We start from the raw sequence: 22,767 nt of genomic DNA, 5'->3' as shown, positions 1-22,767 counted from the left end.
CGCGGAATTGGGGGCGGAGCAGGGGACGCGCGCACGCAGGACTAGGGGCGGGGCAGGGGACGCCAGACGGCGTCAGCTACGGCCGAAGAGCATTCTGGGAACGTCCCCACCTTTTATCCAGTATAATAATACTACGGGACTGCGCCGAGGAGATGTTTCCGCGTGTCCCAGGGGAACTGCCCGTTACCGCACGCTACTATAATGCGCTTTGTCCGTTGGGTTTGCAGCAGCCACACCCACTTTTTCTTACAAGTTGCCGCAGCAGGGGGAGGGGGGATATCACGTGACAGGTCAGGTTCTCTTTGGGCGTGGCTGCCTTGCGCGTCTGTGGCAACCGGCGGTAGGCGGGGTTGGGGTAGTAGTAACTAGCTGCCAGTGAGTGCGGGGAGGCCGGAGTGCGGGCAGCATGGACGAGTTTCAGACAGCGGAGGAGGTGAGCGCCTCGGAGGTGTCCGGGGGGCAGGGGTAACTTCCCGGCCGGTGACAGGAGGCTGGCCGTGTACATGTGGCGGCGGTGTGTGACGTAATGCCGGCGGCGGAGTGGCTTTGTGTGCAGTGCGGGAGCCCAGGGCTCATAGACTGCAGAGTCTACACATCTAGCCCGGGTGCAGGCAGATGGAACCGCATGGTGTGATGCATTACAGTGCAGAGGACCCGTGGTACAGCTGGCATCTGCTGTATTATATGCCATACCCATTGCTTTCTAAATAGCTTGAACTGTCAGAAGTTCTGATCATTTGGGATCTGGGCGCTGAGACCCTCGCTGATCACTAGAAAGAAGGGGTACAGGAGTGTCCATTACAATGAGTGGTCCTAGAGGACTAGCCTGTCCCTCTGAGGATAGTATAGCCGTGCTCAGCTTATGAGTGAGTGGATGCTGCACCAAATGGAAGGAGTAAAGAACCTCTTATGAACTGAAATCCTGTCCAGTTTCATGATATTGATGATCGATTCTCAGGATAGGTCGTCATCATCACAATGGTGGGGTCCAGCTTCCGGCACCGTTGCCAATCAGCTATTGGACGGGATTGCAGAGAGTCTACCTGCATCTACATCACAGTGGCGGTACAGGGTAATTACAGCATCCTCTGTCATCCAGGTGCAAAGTTGGCATTGCCCTGCACCGCCTTTTGGACCCCACCATTCTGGCACTGATGACCTATCATGAGGACGGGTCAACAATATACAGTAATGAAACCAGACAACCCCTTTAAAAGGGTTTGCTGAGATTTTTATACTGATGACCTATCTTCTGGATAGGTCATCAGTGGGGGTCTGACACCTGGGACCCCCACCAATCAGCTGTTTGGGAAGGCACCAGTGCTCCTGTGCTTGGTATCGCACTCAGCCACATTCACTTAAATGGGGCTGAGCTGCTCTTAGGCCATGTGACTGATGAACGTGTGGTCACTGGACTAGTTGCGTGAGACTTTGGCGAATGACTTCGGAATTCCTATCTGCGTATTTAAAAACAATTTAAAATATAAATCCAAAGTGGGCTTTGGTACCGAGGTGCCCGACAGTACCCATGTCGACTTCGGATTCCGATTTTAAAAGGTTTTTAATGGGTTTCTATCAACAGAAATACCTAAATTAAACTGGTTGACATTGGCGATGTGCTAATGTCAGCTAAACCTAACTAGCCTATTCCTACTTTTATCTATGCCCCCGTTACGCCAGAAATCTAACTTTTATAATATGCTAATTGGCCTCTAGGAGCCGGGGGGTGGGGGTGTTGTTCCTGCCCCCAGAGGCTCCGTTCTCCCACCTTTGTCGCCTCCCTCCAAATCCTGATTGATAGCGCCAGGCAGCGCTCGCATCTGTCTGCCAGCCCTGTGCTCTGGTGAGGTGAAATCTCACGCTGTTCAGTATTCGGCGCAAGCGCGGTGAGGGAAAGACGCTTGCAGGCTGCCAGTTTCCTCACCGCACCTGCACCAAATACTGAACGGCACAGCACAGGCGCAAGACTTACCATTCACTCAGAGCCAGCAGGAGGATGCGAACGCCGCCTGGCCCTGTCAATCAAGATTTGGAGAGAGGCGACAAAGGTGGGAGAACGGAGCCTCTAGGAGCAGGAACAACCCCCCCCCTCTCCCCCCCCCCCAGCTCCTAGAGGCTAATTAGCATATTATAAAAGTTAGATTTCTATAAAACTAGGAATAGGTTAGGGTACTTTCACACTTGCGTTAGAGGATTCCAGAAGGAAGTTCCGCTGCCGGATCTGGAAATCCGTATGCAAATGGATAGCATTTGTAGATGGATCTGGATGCGGCTCCATCTCTCTGGTGTCATGCGGAAAAACGGATCCGGTATTTATCTTTTTCACATTTTTAAAGGTCTGAGCATGCGCAGACTGGAAAACCGGATCCATTTTTCCGGAACACTTGGTACCGGATCCAGCATTCCGACAAGTGTTCCAGAATTTTGGATGGAGAAAATACTGCAGCATGCTGCTGTATTTTCTCCGTCCAAATACCGTAAGAGTGACTGAACTGAAGACATCCTGATGCATACTGAACGTATTGCTCTCCGTTCAGAATGCATTTGGATAAAACTGATCAGTTATTTTCCGGTATTGAGCCCCCAGGACGGAACTCAATGCCAGAAAAGAATAACGCTAGTGTGAAAGTACCCTTAGTTAGGTTCAGCTGACATTAGCACATCGCCAATGTCAGCCAGTTTAATTTAGATATTTCTGGTGACAGAAACCTTTTAAATACGCAGATAGGAATAGCATAGTAATTCACTGAAGCCTCGCACCACTTTGGGCGATATGAACTTTGGCTACATGGAGCAAATACATTTTAATGCTGTACAGAAACTGCATTAAAACTAAAGTTTTTGAACAAATCGACTTCAGAATGATGCGATGGTCTATTCGCTCAAGCCTAGTTCTGAGGATAGGTCATCAGTCGGTCATCAAAAATGATGGAATACGCTACTATTGTCACGGGCAGGTAGGTGTAAGGATTTGGCTGCACCTTTGCCATTTCAGACAAGTTGTTTTAATGTGTCCGTGTTTGGCCTCCTGCACACAAACGTGTGCTGGCCGCTGCCGTATTGCGGACCGCATTTGCGGATCCGCAATACACGGGCACCATTCCATGGGTATTCGGCATAACTGATGCGGACCCATTCACTTCAGTGGGCTCACAAATCCGGAGATGGGGGAATGGAAGCACGGAACGAAAACCTACAGAAGCACTACGGAGTGGTTTCGTCCCGTACTTCCGTTCCACAAAAAGATAGAACATGTCCTATCTTTTTGCGGAAAAGGCGGATCGCGGACCCATTAAAGAGAATGGGTCCGCGATCCGCTGCGGCTGCCCCACGGTTGGTGTTCGTGCATTGCAGGCCGTAGCACGGCCACGGGGTGCACACCAGATTCCCCCTTTTTTTAGGATTAGAAAGAAGTGTTGTGATTGGTTGCTAATGACAACACTGGCACGTTTCTGCTTCTCCTGCGTCATGCTGCCGTCCCTGGCTGTATCTGACTCCATGGCTACACATACTGTACATGGCGTGTGCTTTGTTGACAGTTGCTATGGAGATAATGGAGCAGCTTTTCAGGGCCGTACATCTCCAGCTTGTCATGCTAAAAGCATTGGCAGATTGTAATTGTAAGAAAAAGGAGGTTATTCTTAATGCTTGGCAGGGTGTCTTATTACACTCCCAACCTGCTTCATGTAAATGGAGGTGGTCACACCTCCAGGGTAACTGATGGGACATATTGCTGGCCATGACGTGACCCCATCACTGCAGACTGCACTGGACGCATACATAGTAGTACTGTATGGGCAGAAGGAGAGTGGTGGGACCTACAGGGCTGCTGCCTCTTAGGACTTGTCACTTTGAGAAGGGTATCTTGATGTCTTTCTTTTAGTTAAAGGGGTTCTCCCACGAAAAATATTCTAGTTTTCAAACCAGCACCTGGATCTAAATGCTTTTGTAATTGCCTGTAATTAAAAAATTTTGCACAGCCACTGAGTTACTCAATACATTGTATCTGTGTAGCGCCACCTGCTGTTAGTTATTTTTCTTATTTCTTTGACCTGCTCACTGAGAAGGCCGCACATGCTCAGTTTCATCCTTTGACTGCCTCCTGAGCTGTGATAGGGAGAGCATGGACACGCCCCCTGAGCTGTGATAAGGAGAGCATGGTCACGCCCCCTGAGCTGTGATAGGCAGATCTGAGACATGCCCCCTTAGCTGTAGCATAGAGAACACGCCCCCTGAGCTGTCTGCTTCATATAAATTTAGCAGAGCAATGAATGGGGAGATTTCTGGATCCATGTCAAGTACAGGGCTGGTTCTAGCTTTTAGGCTACATGCACATGACCGTATGTGTTTTGCAGTCCGCAAATTTTTTTATTTTAATTTTTTGCGGATCCATTGTAACCATGCCTAAAACGGATAAGAATAGGATATATTATTTTTTTTGCGGGGCTACGGAACGGACATACTGATGCGGACAGCGCATTTTTGTGGACCCTTTGAAATGAATGGGTCCGCATCCTATCCGCAAAAAAAAAAAGGAACGGAAACAAACCATGTTAGTGTGCATGTAGCCTTAGAAAGAGGTTGTCATGTACTGTATGATGTCTGATTTTCAATTTTTACTTTAGTCTTGGGATATCCTTTTAATCAATAATCATGAGGTGAAATATGTATTTCACTTGTATATGGGGAAAACTTTAAAAACTGAGTCCATGTCTTTACCTGTAGGGTACCCATTTTTATTTGAGGTTTAAAAGGGTTATTTAGAAAAATACATTGATGACTTAGGACGCCCAGAATCCCCACCGATCAGCAGTTAGGAGAGGTCTTCATAGGCCATGTGACCTCACCGTACATCGGTGAACCTTTTAGAGAGTGCCCAAACTGCAACTCAAAGCCCACTTATTTATCGCAAAGTGCCAACACGGTAATTTACCCTGAATACTACAGTCCAACATATTATATCTTCCATGTACTTTATCATTTGGCTATAATAGCCTGCCTACATTCAGTGTGCTGCCTGTGCCGTTCATAGCGAGCCCTGTGCTGGTGAATGGCAGGAACAGTCTAAGGCAGATTGGTACACCATAGACTTTTTCCAGGGTGTGGGTGTCCAAAGAGAGGGCTCTGAGTGCCATAGGTTCGCCACCACTGGCCTAGGGGCAGCTCGGCCCCATTGAAGTGAATGGGGCTGAGCTGCAATACTAAGCACAGTCGCTGTATGGCACCGTGCTTGGTGAGCTGCCGAGAGCCGGCTGCGCTCACTAGAGCTCCGGTGAGTGCGGCGGCTCCCTGTAACAGCTGATTAGTGGGGTGCAGGGACTTGGGTCATCAATATAATTTCCCGGATAACCCCTTTAAATGTTTGATTCTTAAAGGGGTTGTCCGAGATGAGTAAGAATGTTGCCTATCGGCAGGAAATGGTGTAAGGCATAAATGTCCAATAAGTGCGGGTTCCACCTCTGGGACCCAATCCTATCTCCACAACGCGGCCTTGGAATGGGATTTAGGATTGCTGGAAGTAGCAGAACCAGCACTTCCCTGTTTTCAGAACTGCCACAGCGGTGAATGGAGGGTGGCTGTTAGGGCTGAGGGAAGCGCGCTTCAGATCATAAATCCGAAGTCGCTTTGGTCAAATCTTAGATTGAATGCTGTACGGAGATCCATCTCCGTACAGCATCCAAATGTATGGGCTCCGGCGAGGTGAAATTCGCCATCTCTTCGAAGTCGTGTGACACTTCGGTGAATAACTTCAGCCATCGATTATTCAACGTAAATAATTTTAAAACTTGAATCCAAAGTCGGCTTCAAGTTTTACATTTGTTTTCAAGTTTAAAAATCGAAGTCTGAAGTTATTCATGAGATAACGAATTTCACCTCGCCAGAGGCTGTACGGAGACTAATCTCCGTACAGCATTCAAATGAATCTAGGATCCGAAGCTCGCTTAGCTCAACGCTAGTGGCTATGCATGTGCAGTTCCATCTCTGGGACTCTATGCTGTCTGACATTTAAGGCATATCCTAGTGAAATACCATAACTGTTAGGCCTCATGCACACGACAGTTGTTTTTCTCGGCCTCCGTTAGTTTTTTTAGTTTTTTTGCGGATAGGATGGGGACCCATTCATTTCAATGGGTCAGCAAAACATGCTGATAGTTCATCCGTTTGTGTTCCGCGTCCGTGTTTCCCTTCAGCAAAAAAAAGTGCATGTCCTACTTTTTTCACATTTGTGGGCAAGGATAGGCATTTATTACAAGGGATCTGTGGGAAAAAACGGATCCTCCAAAAGAAAAACGGATGCCGCATCATTTTTTTTTTTGGCGGACGCAAAAAACTGTCATGTGCATGAGGCCTAAAGATGGGGAAAACCCATATCGCTCCAGCACCGCCCTCTGGTGGTCCACACCGGTCTTGCAGCAATGATGTTTTATATAGCATTAACATGACGGCTGCACCCAGTCACGGCCACATCATGGGAGATTGAATGGGTAAGACCGCTTTCACACAGTCAGTGTTTGGTCAGTGATTGTGAGCCAAAACCAGGAGTGGAGCCTCCACAGACAGTAGGTATAAGGGTCCGTATGTGTTTTGCAGATCCAAAAATTGCAGATCTGCAAATCACGGACACCGGCAATGTGCGTTCCGCATTTTACGGACTGCACATCACCGGCACTCTCATAGAAAATGCCTTTACTTGTCCGCCATTGCGGACAAGAATAGGACATGTTCTATTTTTTTGCGGATCCGTAGATGCGGACAGCACATTCTGGCCCCATTGAAAATGAATGGGTCCGCACCTGTTCCGCAAAATGGCAGAACGGATGCAGATCCATTTTGCGGACGTGTGAATGGACCCTAATTGAAAGATATGCACCTGTTCTGTGTTTTTGACCTGGTTTTGGCTCACAATCACTGATGGAAATCACTGACCAAACACTGACTATGTGAAAGAGGCCTAACTAATGGTTATTTGTTCACTTTACACCTTGTCCTGCTGGTAGGCAATTTTCTTAAATTCCCAGACAACCCTATTTAGCTGCTGTTACACCTAAAAGCCAACAGCGTGAGACTCTTCAGTTCTCTCTTCTCTTCCCAGTCTTGAAGGAAATGTCGACAAAGTTTTTATCTGCAAGTTAAAACCAGATAGCAACACATCTCCTTTTTTTCTAATCTGTTCCTATTTTCTGACTGCAGATGTTTAAATTCTATTTCCTGAACATGGTTATGGGGTCGGCCATCTTGCCCGAGCTGTTCCTAACAGACTTTACAGAGCCTTAAGGCCTCTTTCACATGAGCGATATGGATTGTTTCAGGATCTGCTAAGGGAAAAACTGATGGGTTTGCACACAAGTTCAATTCGTTTTGAATATAGATAGTGACATGGAAAATTAGAAATGACATCATCAAAAATTCTTAAAAAATATATTAAACATAAAAAAACGTGATTTAGGGCTCTTTCACACTTGCGTTGTCCGGATCCGGCGTGTACTCCATTTGCCGGAATTACACGCAAATGGAGTCTTCAAAATGCGTTCAGTGTTACTATGGCAGCCAGGACGCTATTAAAGTCCTGGCTGCTATAGTAGTAGTGGGGAGCGGGGGAGCAGTATACTTACAGTCCGTGCGGCTCCCGGGGCGCTCCAGAGTGACGTCAGAGCGCCCCATGCGCATGGATGACGTGTTCCATGCGATCACGTCATCCATGCGCGTGGGGCGCCCTGACGTCACTCTGGAGCGCCCGGGGAGCCGCACAGACGGTAAGTATACTGCTCCCCCGCTCCCCACTACACTTTACCATGGCTGCCAGGACTTTAGCGTCTTGGCAGCCATGGTAACCATTCAGAAAAAGCTAAACGTCGGATCCGACAATGCGCCGAAACGACGTTTAGCTTAAGGCCAGATCCGAATTAATGCCTTTCAATGGGCATTAATTCCGGATCCGGCCTTGCGGCAAGTGTTCAGGATTTTTGGCCGGAGCAAAAAGCGCAGCATGCTGCGGTATTTTCTCCGGCCAAAAAACGTTCCGGTCCGGAACTGAAGATATCCTGATGCATCCTGAACGGATTTCTCTCCATTCAGAATGCATTAGGATAAAACTGATCAGGATTCTTCCGGCATAGAGCCCCGACGACGGAACTCTATGCCGGAAGAAAAGAACGCAAGTGTGAAAGAGCCCTTGAACAGGTAATTTTCCGATGACACTTTCCCTTTAAGGCTTCATTCACATCACCGTTCAGCCTTTCTGAGGACGGAATTGGCACATAACGGAGCCCAAGGACCCCATAGACTATCGCAGGGTCCGTTAGGTTTACACTCAGAAGATTATTTTGAAGCAGAGACAAAAGTTGTGCATGTAGGACTTTTGTCTCCGCTTAAAAATCCTCTTCTGAGCGGAAACCTAACGGACCCCATTATAGTCTATGGGGTACGTAGGCTCAGTTATGTGCCGAATCCGTCCTTTCCGTTCTCCTGCTCCTAAACGGAGCAGGATAACGGAAAGGCTGAACGGTGATGTGAACGAGGCCTAAGTCAAAACCATTTTCTCTTAGCTTTGACAAAGTTCATAGAGCACTTGTGCAAAACCTGTGACCCGGGGGCGGCATGGTGACCGTTTATGAATATTTTAGCCATCGTCCTCTACAGGCCACTTGGCAATGGAGAAAGACGCAGCAGCCATGACCTCGATAGAGTAGCTACAGTCCATATTGCCATGATGCCACCTTGACCGCTACATGTTGTATTTAAAGGGAACCTGTCAGCGGCAAAAGCCATCCCAAACCGCCAGCAGTACTTTCAAGTAGCCGGCAGTGAGTTTCTAATGATGATTTTCTTACTGCATTCTGATGAGGCAGAAGTATGAAAAACGTTCTTTTATCCTCCGTCCGCGCTATTTTCCAGTCAGGCTTGAAGTCAAGGGGGCAGCGGCCTTCTTGCTTCAAGTCAAGGTAACCGCACCCCCTTCCCTGCCCCTTTGCTGTGACTGGCAGTCGGGCATAAGCGCTGTCAGTCACAGCGAAGGGGCAGGGAAGGGGGCGTGGTTACTGTGACTTGACGCAAGGAGGCCGCTGCCCCCTTGACTTCAAGACTGACTGGAAAATAGTGCGGACGGAGGATAAAAGAATGTTTTTCATACTTCTGCCTCATCAGAATGCAGTAAGAAAATCATCATTCGAAACTCACTGCTGGTGGTTTGGGATGGCTTTTGCCACTGACAGGTTCCCTTTAAGCAGGACTACATTGTCCTAAATCTCATCCATATTGCATGCCCTCTTTTCGTTGACAGATGTGATGCAGTTCTATAGACTCTCTGTAGGAGTTGTAAGGTTGCTTTGTGGCATCACGTCCCTTACCCGTCAGCCTTATATACAGCTTTACCGAAATTGTGTTATAGTTATGTACATTATGTAAAAACCGGACCATACGGGGCCTTATCTGTACTGTAGGTGTGAAGTACATACACCTGCATACTGTCCTCCTCAGTGAGACTCTCCTAGCTTTACCCTCGTGTAGTGGGCACAGGCCAACAGGTTACCGGGGGAAGGCCCGTTCTGAGTATACCATCTTTATTGGGAGGACGCATGGGGATGACCAGAAAATGACTGCTTGTCGTATGCCTTCCCATGTTGAGCTTTATTCTGTAATAGTTTTTTTTCTTTTGCAGTCCTCCTTTGTTGTAGATGAAGTGAGCAACATCATTAAAGAGGTCAGTCCACACCATTCAGGAACTGCTCGGCTGTCTATTGACTTGTATAAAAGCTTGTGTGATGCTTGAATTCTACGTTTTATCCTAATTTAGTCAGTAGAAAGTGCCATCGGAGGAAATGCTTACCAGCACAACAAAGTCAATCAGTGGACTACCAATGTCGTGGAGCAAACTCTGAGCCAACTTACAAAACTGGGGAAGCCATTCAAATACATCGGTACGTGGCAAAAGCCTAGGGTGGCTTGAATTTTGTTGCTTTCTCATTTGACTTCAGGAGGCTCAATCATATTTAAAAGGGTTGTCCATCAGAAACTGCGAAGTGGGCTGGCCCTCTGCTGTTTCCGTAACTCCCATAGCAGGGAATAGGAGCTGTGTAAACAGCAAAGCAGAATACGCTACAGTGCTTCCGTAACTCTCGGGTTATAGAAACAGCCTGGCCTGCTGTGCTACGCTATTCGATAGCTCCCATTCACTCCAGTTTTATAAACTGTCTGTTACTCTGCAGAGATCTTCTCCCTGCAATATGTTTATTGCACATTTTTCTCCATCCAGTTACTTGTGTGATCATGCAGAAGAATGGTGCCGGTCTTCATACAGCAAGTTCTTGTTTTTGGGATAACTCAACGGATGGTAAGTGTCATGGCATGTTTGTAATACTCCTGAGAGAGGGACCTTTTTCGAAGCTGGATGAGATTGTTATGCAGTCCCTATTGTTACCTGCAAAAAATCCTTCTGAGATGATGGCACAGTGCTCCGCTGATCTGTTCTCCTTCTGAGATGATGGCACAGTGCTCCGCTGATCTGCTCTCCTTCTGAGATGATGGCACAGTGCTCCGCTGATCTGCTCTCCTTCTGAGATGATGGCACAGTGCTCTCCTTCTGAGATGATGGCACAGTGCTCTCCTTCTGAGATGATGGCACAGTGCTCTCCTTCTGAGATGATGGCACAGTGCTCTCCTTCTGAGATGATGGCACAGTGCTCTCCTTCTGAGATGATGGCACAGTGCTCTCCTTCTGAGATGATGGCACAGTGCTCTCCTTCTGAGATGATGGCACAGTGCTCTCCTTCTGAGATGATGGCACAGTGCTCTCCTTCTGAGATGATGGCACAGTGCTCTCCTTCTGAGATGATGGCACAGTGCTCCGCTGATGTGTTCTCCATCAGTTGTCCACTTTCTTGACGTCATAGTAAACATTTGAGATCATGTAGCTTAGAACTCAGAACAGCAATGACAATTCTGCGGTGCATGCATTTCCCAACAGCCCTGCTTGTTTAGCATCTGTAGTAAGCTTACTTGGACAGTCCATAGAAACTTTGCCTAGTCAAGCTGTTTAAAAGTATGTCTTGACAAAATGACAGTAAGATATGATACCCGCATGCAAGAAGGGAGGGGGGTGCTGTAACTGGATGTAAAGGTAGCTAGGGCTGCACGATTAATCAAATTGATTCTATTAATTCTTTCTTTCAGTTCCACAATGTTCATTTTTTCAAAAATCAAGACCATTTATTTTTTATTTTTTCCCCTGGAGCGCAGAATGTGTGGGTCATTTAAATCACTGCTACCCGTGATATTAATCCACTCCCTCTCTATACAGATTAGGGGGTTATTTATCAAACTGGTGTAAAGTAGAACTGGCTTAGTTGCTCAGGAGCAATCTGGTTGCTATGGGCAACTAAGCTAGTTCTACTTTACATCATTTTGATAAATCTCCTCTCTATACCCTCCTCCCTCTGCTTACACACACTATATACCCTCCTCCCTCTGTGTACACACACTATATACCCGGCATCCTCAAACTGCGGCCCTCCAGCTGTTGCAAAACTACAACTCCCAGCATGCCCGAACAGCCTACAGCAGGGCATTGTGGGAGTTGTAGTTTTACAACAGCTGGAGGGCCGCAGTTTGAGAGTGCCTGCTATATACCATCCTCCCTCCGTGTACACACTATATACCCTCCTCCACTCCTCCCTCATTGTCCTTCAAGTTGAAATAATTGAGATTATTTATTTTATTTATATTTTTTTGCCATAATTGCCTAGCCCTACACTGATCGTGTAAAACTTCTGGATGTCACATACTTTTTCCTAGCAAGTAACTTATGGCATGTTCAAAGCAGCGCTATTATTACTGTTCTGCTCCATTAGAATTATATAATGAAAATAATGGAAGTGCTGGATTTTGCACATAACTGACAGCAATGGAGCGAAACAGATCCCATTGACTATGATGGAGTGCGTTCAGTTTCCATTTGGGAGAACGTTTATTTAGCACAGTCTTGCGTGCAGGACTTTTCTCTCCACTGTATGTCGGAAGACTTGAACGGAGCCTCCAATTCAGATGTGAACATGCCCCTCTGGAATACAGATGTTTTGACATGTAAATGCATTATCCACGAGGTTTATTCTCAGTCTTGTTTCTTTGCAGGAAGCTGTACTGTGAGATGGGAGAACAAGACTATGTACTGTATAGTCAGTGCCTTTGGACTTGGAATTTGACAATTTTCTTCTTTGTTCCAGTCATTAAATAATTTTATCATTCTATATGTATTTTGCGTTGTACACAATTTGGAATGTATTGTTTTTTGTTTTGTCTTTATTTTTGTTTTTGTCATCACAAAGTGTCACAATGAACACTTTTTTTTTTTTTTTTTCTTTTTTCTTTTTCTTTCCATAAATTGAGCCTCTATGTAATTTGAGGTGCTATAACCTGAAAGTGCCACTATAAAACCTTTAAAGGGAACCTGTCACCTTGATTTTGGGTACAGAGCTGAGGACATGGGTTGCTAGATCGCCGCTAGCACAACCGCAATATCCCCATAGCTCTCTGTACTTTTATTGTGTCAAAAAACAATTAGAGATATATATATATATATCTCTATCTATCTAGCAATGACGTCATAAAGTTAGAGCGCCGTAATCTTCAGATGCGCGAGCTAGTGCATGCACATTGTCAGCATAGTGTTCCTTCCCTGTGCTGGCATCAGCCTCAGGGAACGAACTGCACATTCGCTAGCTCGCGCATCGAGAGATTACGGTGCTCTAGCTTTGTGATGTCAGGGGGCAAGGAGGAGATTCTGAGGATGCGGTGCTGGGCTCCTTCACAGTGGCTCAGAGTCGGAGAACGCTGGACTCATCTCTCAAGCATGGAGGAGACAGGACTCATCTAAGGTTCATTTACAGATCTATAAAATCAGTTTTACACAATAAAAGCACACAGAGCTATGGGGACTGGGTATTGCGGATGTGCTAGCGGCGATCTAGCAGCCCACGTCCTCAGCTCTATACCCAAAATCAAGGTTCCCTTTTAAGTCATACCTCTGATACACTAATTATCACCTCTTATTTTAGCTAGTACAAAATAAATTATTGGTTGAAACATTTTATACATTTTATGTTTAGTTATTGGTGTGAGGTGCTGAATGAGAATTGCTTGCTTTTCAACTTAGTAGCACAGCAAAGTGTCCTTTGCCAAAAAACTATGGAATGAGTGACTTTTGGTTTGTGGCCATTACTTTGATAGTTGTGACGTTGAATACCTTTGCGTTAATAAATACAAAAGTATTAAGGGAGTGATACCTTTTATAGGCTAACCAGAAAAAAAAACTATTGCAAGCTTTCAGAGCACTAAGGCTCCTTCAGGCAGGATTACAAATGGAAGACAGAAACAGGCATACTACTTATAGGGTGTTACAGCAAAATATGTACATGGAGGGGATGCATAATTAAAGGGGTTGTCTGAGTTATTTTTTTTGTTCTTTGTATGTTTCTAACCAAATGTAAGGGGTTTACAATGCACTTCACTTTATCTGCAGTGGCTCCTTTCTCAGATTTCACTGAGGGTCACATGACCTATGATGTCAGCTTCTCTCCCTGCTCTGATGTCTGGTACACAAGCCTCAGGAGCAGGTCTGTCTGTGCATGAGATGTCACCATGCTGGCCACGCCCCCTGCACTGGCCGAGCTGCTGTTGTCTGCCCTTAGTCCCCTTTCCACTGGATTCTTCAGAAAAGAATAACCCCTTCTACTATCAACAGCACAGAGCTGGAGGCTTTGCTGAGCAACTGCAGGCAGGGAAGAGACAAATGCCAGGCACAAGATCTACCCTCCTTATTCTGCAGACACAGCTGACATATTGGAGGAGTTCTGCAGAGCATTGCACAAGAACAGGTAGGGGGAAGATCCTGTGTGTATCAGCAGTGTCATTGTACAGCTGGGACTTGTAGTATCCCCGCAGTCAGACATTTCACTCAGGGCAGCACTTTTATTCACTCTCTTTGCAGAGCAGGGGCCATCTTTTTTGATGCCCACAAATATTCATGAGGAAAGCCTCAGAGATTGTTGTTATTGCAGGTAAACAAAGGGCCAAAAGAGAACTATTGAAATGAGGATTTTTTTTATTTTATTTTTACCTAAAACTTCCTTAGTTTATGTACATGTTGCTGACCATCAGATTTACAGTGCTTTCATTTTTTTTATTTTTTATTCAGAACTCAGAAAACCCCTTTAAGATAACGCCGAGCAACAAGTGGACATGGTTAGCGGAGACTGTGGATTGGGATTTTAAATTTCTAAGTTTTCCTGTATCATTCTTAAAATTGCTTTTGAGAACTAAAACCTTTAAGTCGTCCATGGAGTGTCCTGGTCCAAAGAAATGGATTCCCGCCATTGTATTGGCCTTGTGGTTTATCTTGAATCTGTGCAAGTTCATTCTAGATTGCAGTTTCTGTACAGTCTCCCCAATATAAATTCCTCCATTAGGATACCTTGTATAAAGTATCATGTACACCACATGGTAGGTTTCACATTGTCTCCACTGACCATGTCCACTTGTTGTTCAGCCTTATCTTAATTATGCGTCCTCCCATGTACAGGTTTTGCTGTAACATCCTAGAAGTGTTGTGCCTGTTAGGCTAGGGCTACACAACGACATTTGTCATAATGATAGTCTATGGTGTCGCGCTGAGACACAACAGCAGCAAAAAATTAATCCAAGATGGATTTTTCTGTGACTGTCGCAGTGTGACACCATAGACTATCATTATAAAAATTGTCGCGCGACATATGTTGCAGTGTAGTTGTGCCCTAAGTGTCCTGCAACACGTCGTCATGTAGCCTTACTCAATCTTCCATTTGTAAACCACCTGAAGAAGGAGCCTTTGTGCTCTGAAAGCTTGCAATATGTTTTCACAAGAGCATTGCTGCCTTCTGACTAGGGTTGTTTCGGATACTTTTGTCTCGGGATTTGCCTTTTATCGATACTAGGCTGTGCTACTGCACAGGCCAGTATCAGAGACCATGAGCGCGCTGCTCTCAGCGCGGCCATGTTCCCTCAGCAGCACAGGGGAGAAGGAAGCAGTCCCTCCCGCTGCCACCGATGAGAGCGCGGAGGAGGGGTGGGGCTGTGGCCACTGCACCACCAATGATGACTAACATTTAATACATTACAAATACAAGCGGTAGAAACACATTGCCGGCACCTGACCTCTGACAGGGCGCTGCGATCCGCGGCAATTAACCCCTTGGGTGCCGGCAATGTGTTTCTGCCGCCGGCTGTATTTTGTATGTTAAACGTTAATTATCATTGGTGGCTACTTTCACACTTGTGTTTTGTGCAGATCCTTCTTGTAACTGCACAGATAATGCAAACGATTGTATCCGTTAATAATGTATCCGTTTGCATTATTCATAAAAAAAATAAGTTAATAACGTCAATGGGGGACGGATCCGTTTTCAATTGCACCATATTGTGTTAGTGAAAAACTGATCCGTCCCCATTGACTTACATTGTAAGTCTAGACGCATCTGTTTGGCTCCGCATAGTCAGACGGTCACCAAAACGCTGCAAGCTGCGTTTTAGTGACATCTAAAAAAATGCAACTGAGACCAAACGCAGCCAAACTGATGCATTCTGAACGGATCCTTATCCATTCAGAATGCATTGGGGCTGAACTGATCGGTTTTGGGCCGCTTGTGAGAGCCCTGAAACGGATCTCACAGGCGGACCGAGAAACGCCAGTGTGAAAGTATAGCCTTATTCTGCCAAGTAGGTTAAGGAGCCTTGGGCAAGAGAGTGTAGGGCAGCACGAGGATGGAGCCCAAACACCACAGAGACTGAAAAGCCAAAGCTCAGACAGCGCAAACTAGAGGCCACATGCCAGCCAGATATTCTCAGCAAGGTCACACCTGCCTGTAAAACATGGGAGACAATCATAATGACATACGGCCTAGGGTGTGGTCCCGTATTGGTAAAATCCAATGCCTCTGTATAGGAAAGCCATTATACTATAGTAGAATTAAAGGCTATGTACACCTTTGGGGCAATTTTTTTACTGATTGCATTGTACTCAGTTTGAGATAAATTATAAATATATATATATATATTTTTTTTTTATTTGTCTTTTTTCAAAATATAGAGCCCCCTTTTTTTTTTTTTTCCCCTTTCCTTCTTTCTGTACAGGGCTGAGATGCCCTAGTAGCAGGATCTGAATTTCCTCTCTGCTCTGTCAGCCAGCTCACCTGACGGGCTCCTGATTTCAGTTATAAACACTTAATATAGCTCAGTTCTTATTTCACTGATAAGAATGTGGGTAAAATAAGCGTTTATTAGGATTAAGGTTTATTAGGTGATGGCACAAAACGATAGTAAAAAGTATGATTTACATGGCTAGACAAATGGTTAACCCCTTTGGAGACAGAATAGATCAATATTTTTAATAAAGACCAATGGAAAAAATGATTTCTAGCCCAAAACTAGTAAAATGCAATCATCATAAAAAAATAAAATAAAGCCTCCAAACTTGTACATAGCCTTTTAATGCTAATCTCAAGCATAACACAACAAGCCTGAATTCCATACATGATCCATTCATACCAAACCACAGAAGGAGATTCAAAGCTGTGTTGTGCAGCACTTATCGTGTCTGGGATCAAGGCTCATCTCGTTTCAACTCAATCTTGAGTGCCAGCAGGGCCATTTTATCTTCAGTCATCACCAGGAGACTGGAGGGAGTGGGTCATAGTGTTACTCTAGCCGCACACTACCTCTTCGCATTAAGCCCCCTTGGGCAACTGCTGGAAGGAACTTCGCCAGGGTCTGCAGAGCCTGGGCACAGGATGCAAATGGAGGGAGAGCTGCCCATGTTGGATTTGACCTCGGCTTGCACAGGTAAACAACTTTTACTAGGAACCCTCTGAATCTTCATATGGAGCTTCCTTCCTTTTATCAGGGCAAAGAAAGGCCTCATGCACACCGCCGTTGTTGTGGTCTGCACCCGAGCCGCAGTTTTTGAGGCTTGGATACGGACCCATTCACTTCAATGGGACTGCAAAAGATGCGGACAGCACTCCGTGTGCTGTCCGCATCTGTTGCTCCATTCCGTGGTCCGCAAAAAAAATATAACCTGTCTTATTCTTGTCTGCATTTTGCGGACAAGAATAGGCAGTTATATTGATGGCTGTCCGTGCTGTTCCTCAAATTGCGGAACGCACACGGACCGCAAAACACACAACGGTTGTGTGCATGAGGCCAAACCCTGACCTGCATTTTCTGTCCTGTACAGAGAGAGGAAATACACTGAAGGTGGAGGATGGGTAGGGGTCTTTTACCCCACCAGGTGGACACCATTGAGGGCTTCTATTGTAGAGCCCTCATTAGAACAGACTTTTGCTTGAGTGAAAAAACAAAAAACAACTCCCCTCATCCACTTGAACGTGCAGGGGACTCTCGCTACTCACTAGATGTGCAGGACAGGACCTGCGCTCCCAGCATGACGACATATTGCAGGTCCTGCTGCATCCACTTCACTGGAGTTTTCCTTTTTTGTTACACAAGACAAGCAGAATGGGGGCATTCATAATACATGGGAGACACTAAAGGGGGCATTAATAATAGTGTGGGGGAGCACTAATGGGGTACTAAGCATACTGGGGGCCACTAAAGGCGGCCTCAATAATACTGTGGGCAACTAATAGGGACATTCAAAATACTGGGGGCCACTAAAGGGGTATTAATCATACTGATGGCACTATGGAGGGGGCAGGAATTTGATGTCCAGGGGGCACGGCAGGGGTTGCGATAAAAAAAAAAAAGGCAATTGCATTCATCCGTTTTTAAATGACCATTAAAAATGAATAGACTGTGAGAAAATGGTTGAAAAATGGCCTATGGGGACTGCTCATAGCAGCGTACTGTACACCATGATGTATGTGAAAAACATAATGTTCCAGTGGCCCCTGAGCTGTTCTATGATGTTATGGGCAGACGCTATAGCTCTCGCCTGGTCCTGATCAGTGATGGCCAGTTCGCCATGTTCGCCAGCGAACACATGCGAGCTGCCATCTTAACTGACAAGTCCGGCGAGGCACAGGTAAGTCCTTACCTGTGCCTGTGGCCGAGCCAGTCGGAAATGAAATGCGGTCTCCGGGAGCAGGCAGTTCCGAGAACAGCCTCCTGATGACCCAAAACTCTGTCGTAATGAATGTACCAGAAAGAGAAATCCATTTCATTACGGAGCATTCCCACGACAATGTATTTTGCTGTCTGCAAAAAACACGGATGACGCCCGTATGATGTCCATGTTGCATCTGTTTTTTTTGCGGATCCGTTGCAACAATGCCTGTCAAGAATAGGACATGTTCTATCTTTTTTGCGGGGCTACAGAATGGACATACGGATGTAGACAGCACACGGTGTTCTGTCCGCATTTTTTGCTGAACCATAGCAATTAATGGGTCCGTGTGTGATTAGCAAAAAATGCAGATCAGATGCAGACCAAAAATACAGTCATGTGAATGAGCCCTTAATATATTTATTATATCATCAGAAAAAGTACTGGAAAGTGGCCCTGGTAAAAAAAAACTTAAGAGTGGTGTAGGTGGGTTAAAATTGACAGAAGGTGGGGCAACACAAGTGGATAGGGCCAATACAGAGCAGGGTCAGTAATACCATACCACGGAACCAAATACCACAGTGCAGCAGTAGAAGTGGTGGCCATTAAAACAGGTGTCACGGTCTGTCCTCCTCAAATTGTCTCTAATATGGAAATGGAGCAGGGGACTTAGGAGGTGAGATGTTGGCTACACCACCAAGCCAGCCCTACCTTCAGCATGCTGCCTCTAATAATAACCGCTATAGTTCCCCCAGTAGTATCTACCTGGCCAGTGCCAGTGAGAAGGACTCAGGCGGCCCTATGGGCATCGGACCACCGGTGTAATTCCTGTAGGGTGGTCTATGAGCAGTCCACCCCTGCTGGGCATAAAAAGGTGTACAAATGAAGCCCCATGTATCAGGAAAACAGGTTGAAGCTGCTCCATCTACAGGTAGATGGTAGGAAATACCTTGGTATCAAGGCTATTTGTAGCACTACTGGCCTCTCTACCCTGGTATCTACAGTCCCCAGGGGCTGAGGGGCCTCCAGATGCCATAGACTGTGGCAGACCAGGTGTAGAGGAGCAGATATATTGTAAATCACAACAGAACCCTTCTAAGACCAGACATAGGAGGGCAGTCCCCTGATGTATAGAGGTGCCTCAGGGTGACGTAGGCACTCCGGCTGGGGTGACGTCACTGGGAGCTGTCCCTCCTCCTTGGTGCTGATTACTAGTGTCCTCCTCTGTACACCTGGCCCCAGCACAGAGAGGAGGGGGCTGCTGATCTCGCACTAGCATGCTCTGGCCTGCTGGCATCTTAGGTGGCCTCTCCTTGGCACAATGACGGGCTCCTTCTACTGACCGCTGGCTACTTCGAGCCCTCATCATCATGCCCTGCCCTCATCCTCAGCTGCCGGCCATCTCCTGCCTCAGCCTGCTCACACTGCTGCTCTGCTGGGATGTCGGGGGCTGCAGAAGGGTCTCCCCGGGCTCCCCGGCTCCACAGCTGACGGATCTCCGGTCCCAGATCTCCGGGGTGGAGGAACTGCTGGAAGAATTCCGCAAGCAGCTGCAGCAGCAGAGGCAGCAGGAGGAGGACTGGCCGCAGGACGGGCACCGGCGCCGACTGCACGGTAACGGCCGGGAGGAGGAGGAGGAGGCTGCTATGCAACAGCAGCTGCAGGAGGTGGCCGTGCGGCCCTCAGGAGACTCCGGGGAGGACCTGTGCAACTTCAGCCGGCAGGAGGACTACATCATCCGCACCAAGGACTCGCTGGAGGCCGGAGCCACCTTCCTGAAGGCCCCCGGCGAGGTGGAGAGCTGGAAGCAGTGCCTGGAGGACTGCTGCTCCCAGCCCCGGTGCTCGGCCGCCGTGGTGGAGAGCTCAGGCCGAGGCTTCAGCTGCTTCCTCTTTGACTGTGCCCACCGTGGGCACAACGTGTGCCAGTTCTCTCCACACAGGGACTACACCAGCTTCACCATTACCGGCCGCAATGCTTCCTGGGCTTCTCTGCGCACTGTGGCCAGCAGCTTGGGTAAGAGGTCCCATCCCCAGGACCCCCTGCCAAGTCATCCAGGACTCATCCATCCATCCAGTATAATGCTGCTATAACATGTCCATATAAGGTGCCACAGATAAAGTGCCCTGATGAACCTTGCCACCTATGGCCATTGACCCCTTTTGACAGGGAAGTGAGGAGGTTCCTACACCTTGACATACTATATAAGGGAACCGGTCACCTGGTTTGGGACCACTGAACCACCAGCATCCTGTTAAGCGGAAGGGCTTTAGGGTCCTAACCCTGCCCATAACAAACCCACCCATCCCTGCAATAGAAAGCAAATAAAATGTAAACTTACTGGGAGATGAGTCCAGGAAGATTGGGCGCATGCACACTGTCAGTGAAGCCGATTGATGGTACACCTTTCTTCACTGCGCATCAGGCACATGCATCGACAGTGGGCAAGCCACCAATGCCACGGGAGAAGAGTCCTGGACATGGGTTTGCTGTGGGCAGGTTTAGAACCCTATATCAATCTGCTCAGCAAATCCTGCTCTGTAACATTATGCCTGTAGCTTACATTGCATTTTCATGGTGACAGAAACCTTTTAATTACATGAACTCTACTATAATCATTGCACAAAAATACCATGAGGACAAATAAACCCAAAAAGTGATTATAGGGGTTCCCCTGGCTTCTCTGGAAATCCCAGAGTCTTCAGACCCTGTGCAGGAAAGATTACTTACTCCATCATTGTGCCCCTGATGCCACCGTCTCCACTGTTCTTGGACTGGCTGTAGGCTCTTCTGCCCCGATCCTGACCAGATTTGTCCCTGAGTCTTCCTGATCAGCTGCATAATGTAACCCCTGCAGCGGAGATGGCGGCATAGGGGGCACAATGGAGGAGTAAGTACAGAGGAAAAGATCTTTCTTCCACAGGGTTTGAAGATCCTTTAAGGATCTGTGTACATTGCATTCAAGCCTACTGTCAAATGCGTATGTCCAGTGGTGTCACCCATGGAGCAAAAACCGTACACTGCGTGATATGCCAATGCATACTGGCCAGACAGAGACCAAAGAGACTCCTCTACTGTATGTTATATGTACTAAGAGCTTTTCCTGGTGTATACATTAGGCTAAGTGCACGGACACAAAGGCCCAATGCACCTAGATTTGGGCATAAATTGCACTAAAATTTGGCACAATTTGGTGGACCTAAGGTTAGAGAAATTATTTGCACCTAACCCGAAAATGGGGCGTGCTTTGCCAGAAAGGGGCATGGCCTAAGTTGCACTTTTTGCATTAGCTTTGTGCCACAGTTTTGGCGTAAAAGTCTGGTGCAGGTCTTGGTGGTCTAATTGTACGCCATCTGTAGGATTAGTAAATCTGCCCCAGTGTGCACTTAGCCTTACTCAAGTACCTAGTCTTGAGGTTTATGTAATGCTGGACTCCAATGCTGTGGAGTCAGAGACAAAGCTAGTTTTGGGTGGAGTCGATAGAAATGTACCGACTCCGAATCTAGCTTAAAAAAAAAAAGATCTGTTATTAATATTGTGTAATTCATTTATTAACTTTCATATAAATTTAGAATGTTAGTCCCTTATACTAGGTACAGTATCTTCATGTTGCTTGAAGGCTCTTAGTAACAATGCCTGGACCTGTGTTGCACATGCTCAGTAGTGAAGACCAGAGGAGAACGTTCAGTACTGGGCATGTCTGCAGTCATCCCATCTACTAGACAGGACAGGAGGACAGTATTGGGGTTGTCTGGGAATAAGTAACTTTTCTCAATCCGCATTTCATTTCAGGAATGTCAGAAATTGTGTTCCGATAAATATGGTTTCTATCTTACATGAGTAAGAAAAACCCTGATGTTACCATTTTACTATAGGAAATTTATTACTAGGTTATTAGCCATTGATGAAGGGGTCGGAATCAGGCCTTTGGCTTACAGACTCCACAGCCCTGCTGGACTATCTGGTCCTGTTGTAGCCCAGTCTTGGCTACTATGCTTCTTGGCTCATTGGTCCGGTTGTAGCCCAGTCTTGGCTACTCTGCTTCTTGGCTCTCTGGTCTGGTTGTAGCCCAGTCTTGGCTACTCTGCTTCTTGGCTCTCTGGTCCTGTTGTAGCCCAGTCTTGGCTACTCTGCTTCTTGGCTCTTTGGTCCTATTGTAGCCCGACCTTGGCTACTATGCTTCTTGGCTCTCTAGTCCTGTTGTAGCCCAGTCTTGGCTACTCTGTTTCTTGGCTCTCTGGTCCTATTGTAGCCCAGTCTTGGCTACTCTGCTTCTTGGCTCTCTGGTCCTGTTGTAGCCCAGTCTTGACTACTCTGTTTCTTGGCGTTCTGGTCCTATTATAGCCCAGTCTTGGCTACTCTGCTTCTTGGCTCTCTGGTCCTGTTGTAGCCCAGTCTTGGCTACTCTGTTTCTTGGTTTAGGCTCCTTTCTCCAGATGTGCATTTTGAGAATAACACCGCAAGTACCAAATGTGTTAATATAAAAACTATGGGGGACATTTATGAAGACTGGCCATTTAGATGCTGGTCTTCGTCCTTCCTGCACTGGTGGATCATCCGCCTATGTTATGTAGAGGCACTGCCCTCTACATAGCTTAGGCGGACTTTACATGTGTTTCCTTGCTGACCAGCCATTTTCCCCGCCACGCTCCCCCCTTTAAAAGTGGCATATATCTGTT

At 46.8% G+C, this 22,767-nt stretch overlaps 2 protein-coding genes across 2 annotated transcripts in view; both read left to right on the top strand.

The window, feature by feature from the left end:
* The first annotated feature begins 279 nt into the window (after nucleotides 1-279).
* Nucleotides 280-12,544, top strand: DYNLT1 (dynein light chain Tctex-type 1). Its single transcript, XM_040429238.1, has 5 exons — nucleotides 280-433; nucleotides 9,659-9,700; nucleotides 9,794-9,917; nucleotides 10,253-10,330; nucleotides 12,127-12,544. Exons 1-5 carry the CDS (start codon nucleotides 407-409, stop codon nucleotides 12,195-12,197), a joined length of 342 nt encoding a protein of 113 aa, XP_040285172.1. The 5' UTR covers nucleotides 280-406; the 3' UTR covers nucleotides 12,198-12,544.
* Nucleotides 12,545-19,276: 6,732 nt separating this feature from the next.
* LRP11 (LDL receptor related protein 11) overlaps nucleotides 19,277-22,767 on the top strand; it is a 42,690-nt gene continuing 39,199 nt past the window's right edge. The window contains exon 1 of the mRNA XM_040427094.1: nucleotides 19,277-20,104. Within this exon, the coding sequence (XP_040283028.1) occupies nucleotides 19,459-20,104 (646 nt within the window). The 5' untranslated portion in view covers nucleotides 19,277-19,458. The remainder of the gene's footprint in view (nucleotides 20,105-22,767) is intronic.

The sequence above is a fragment of the Bufo bufo genome, chromosome 4 (assembly GCF_905171765.1).
Source record: "Bufo bufo chromosome 4, aBufBuf1.1, whole genome shotgun sequence".
Taxonomy (NCBI): Eukaryota; Metazoa; Chordata; class Amphibia; order Anura; family Bufonidae; genus Bufo; species Bufo bufo.
The sequence above is the reverse complement of the archived record's forward strand: the minus strand, read 5'-3'. Positions and strand labels throughout refer to the sequence as shown.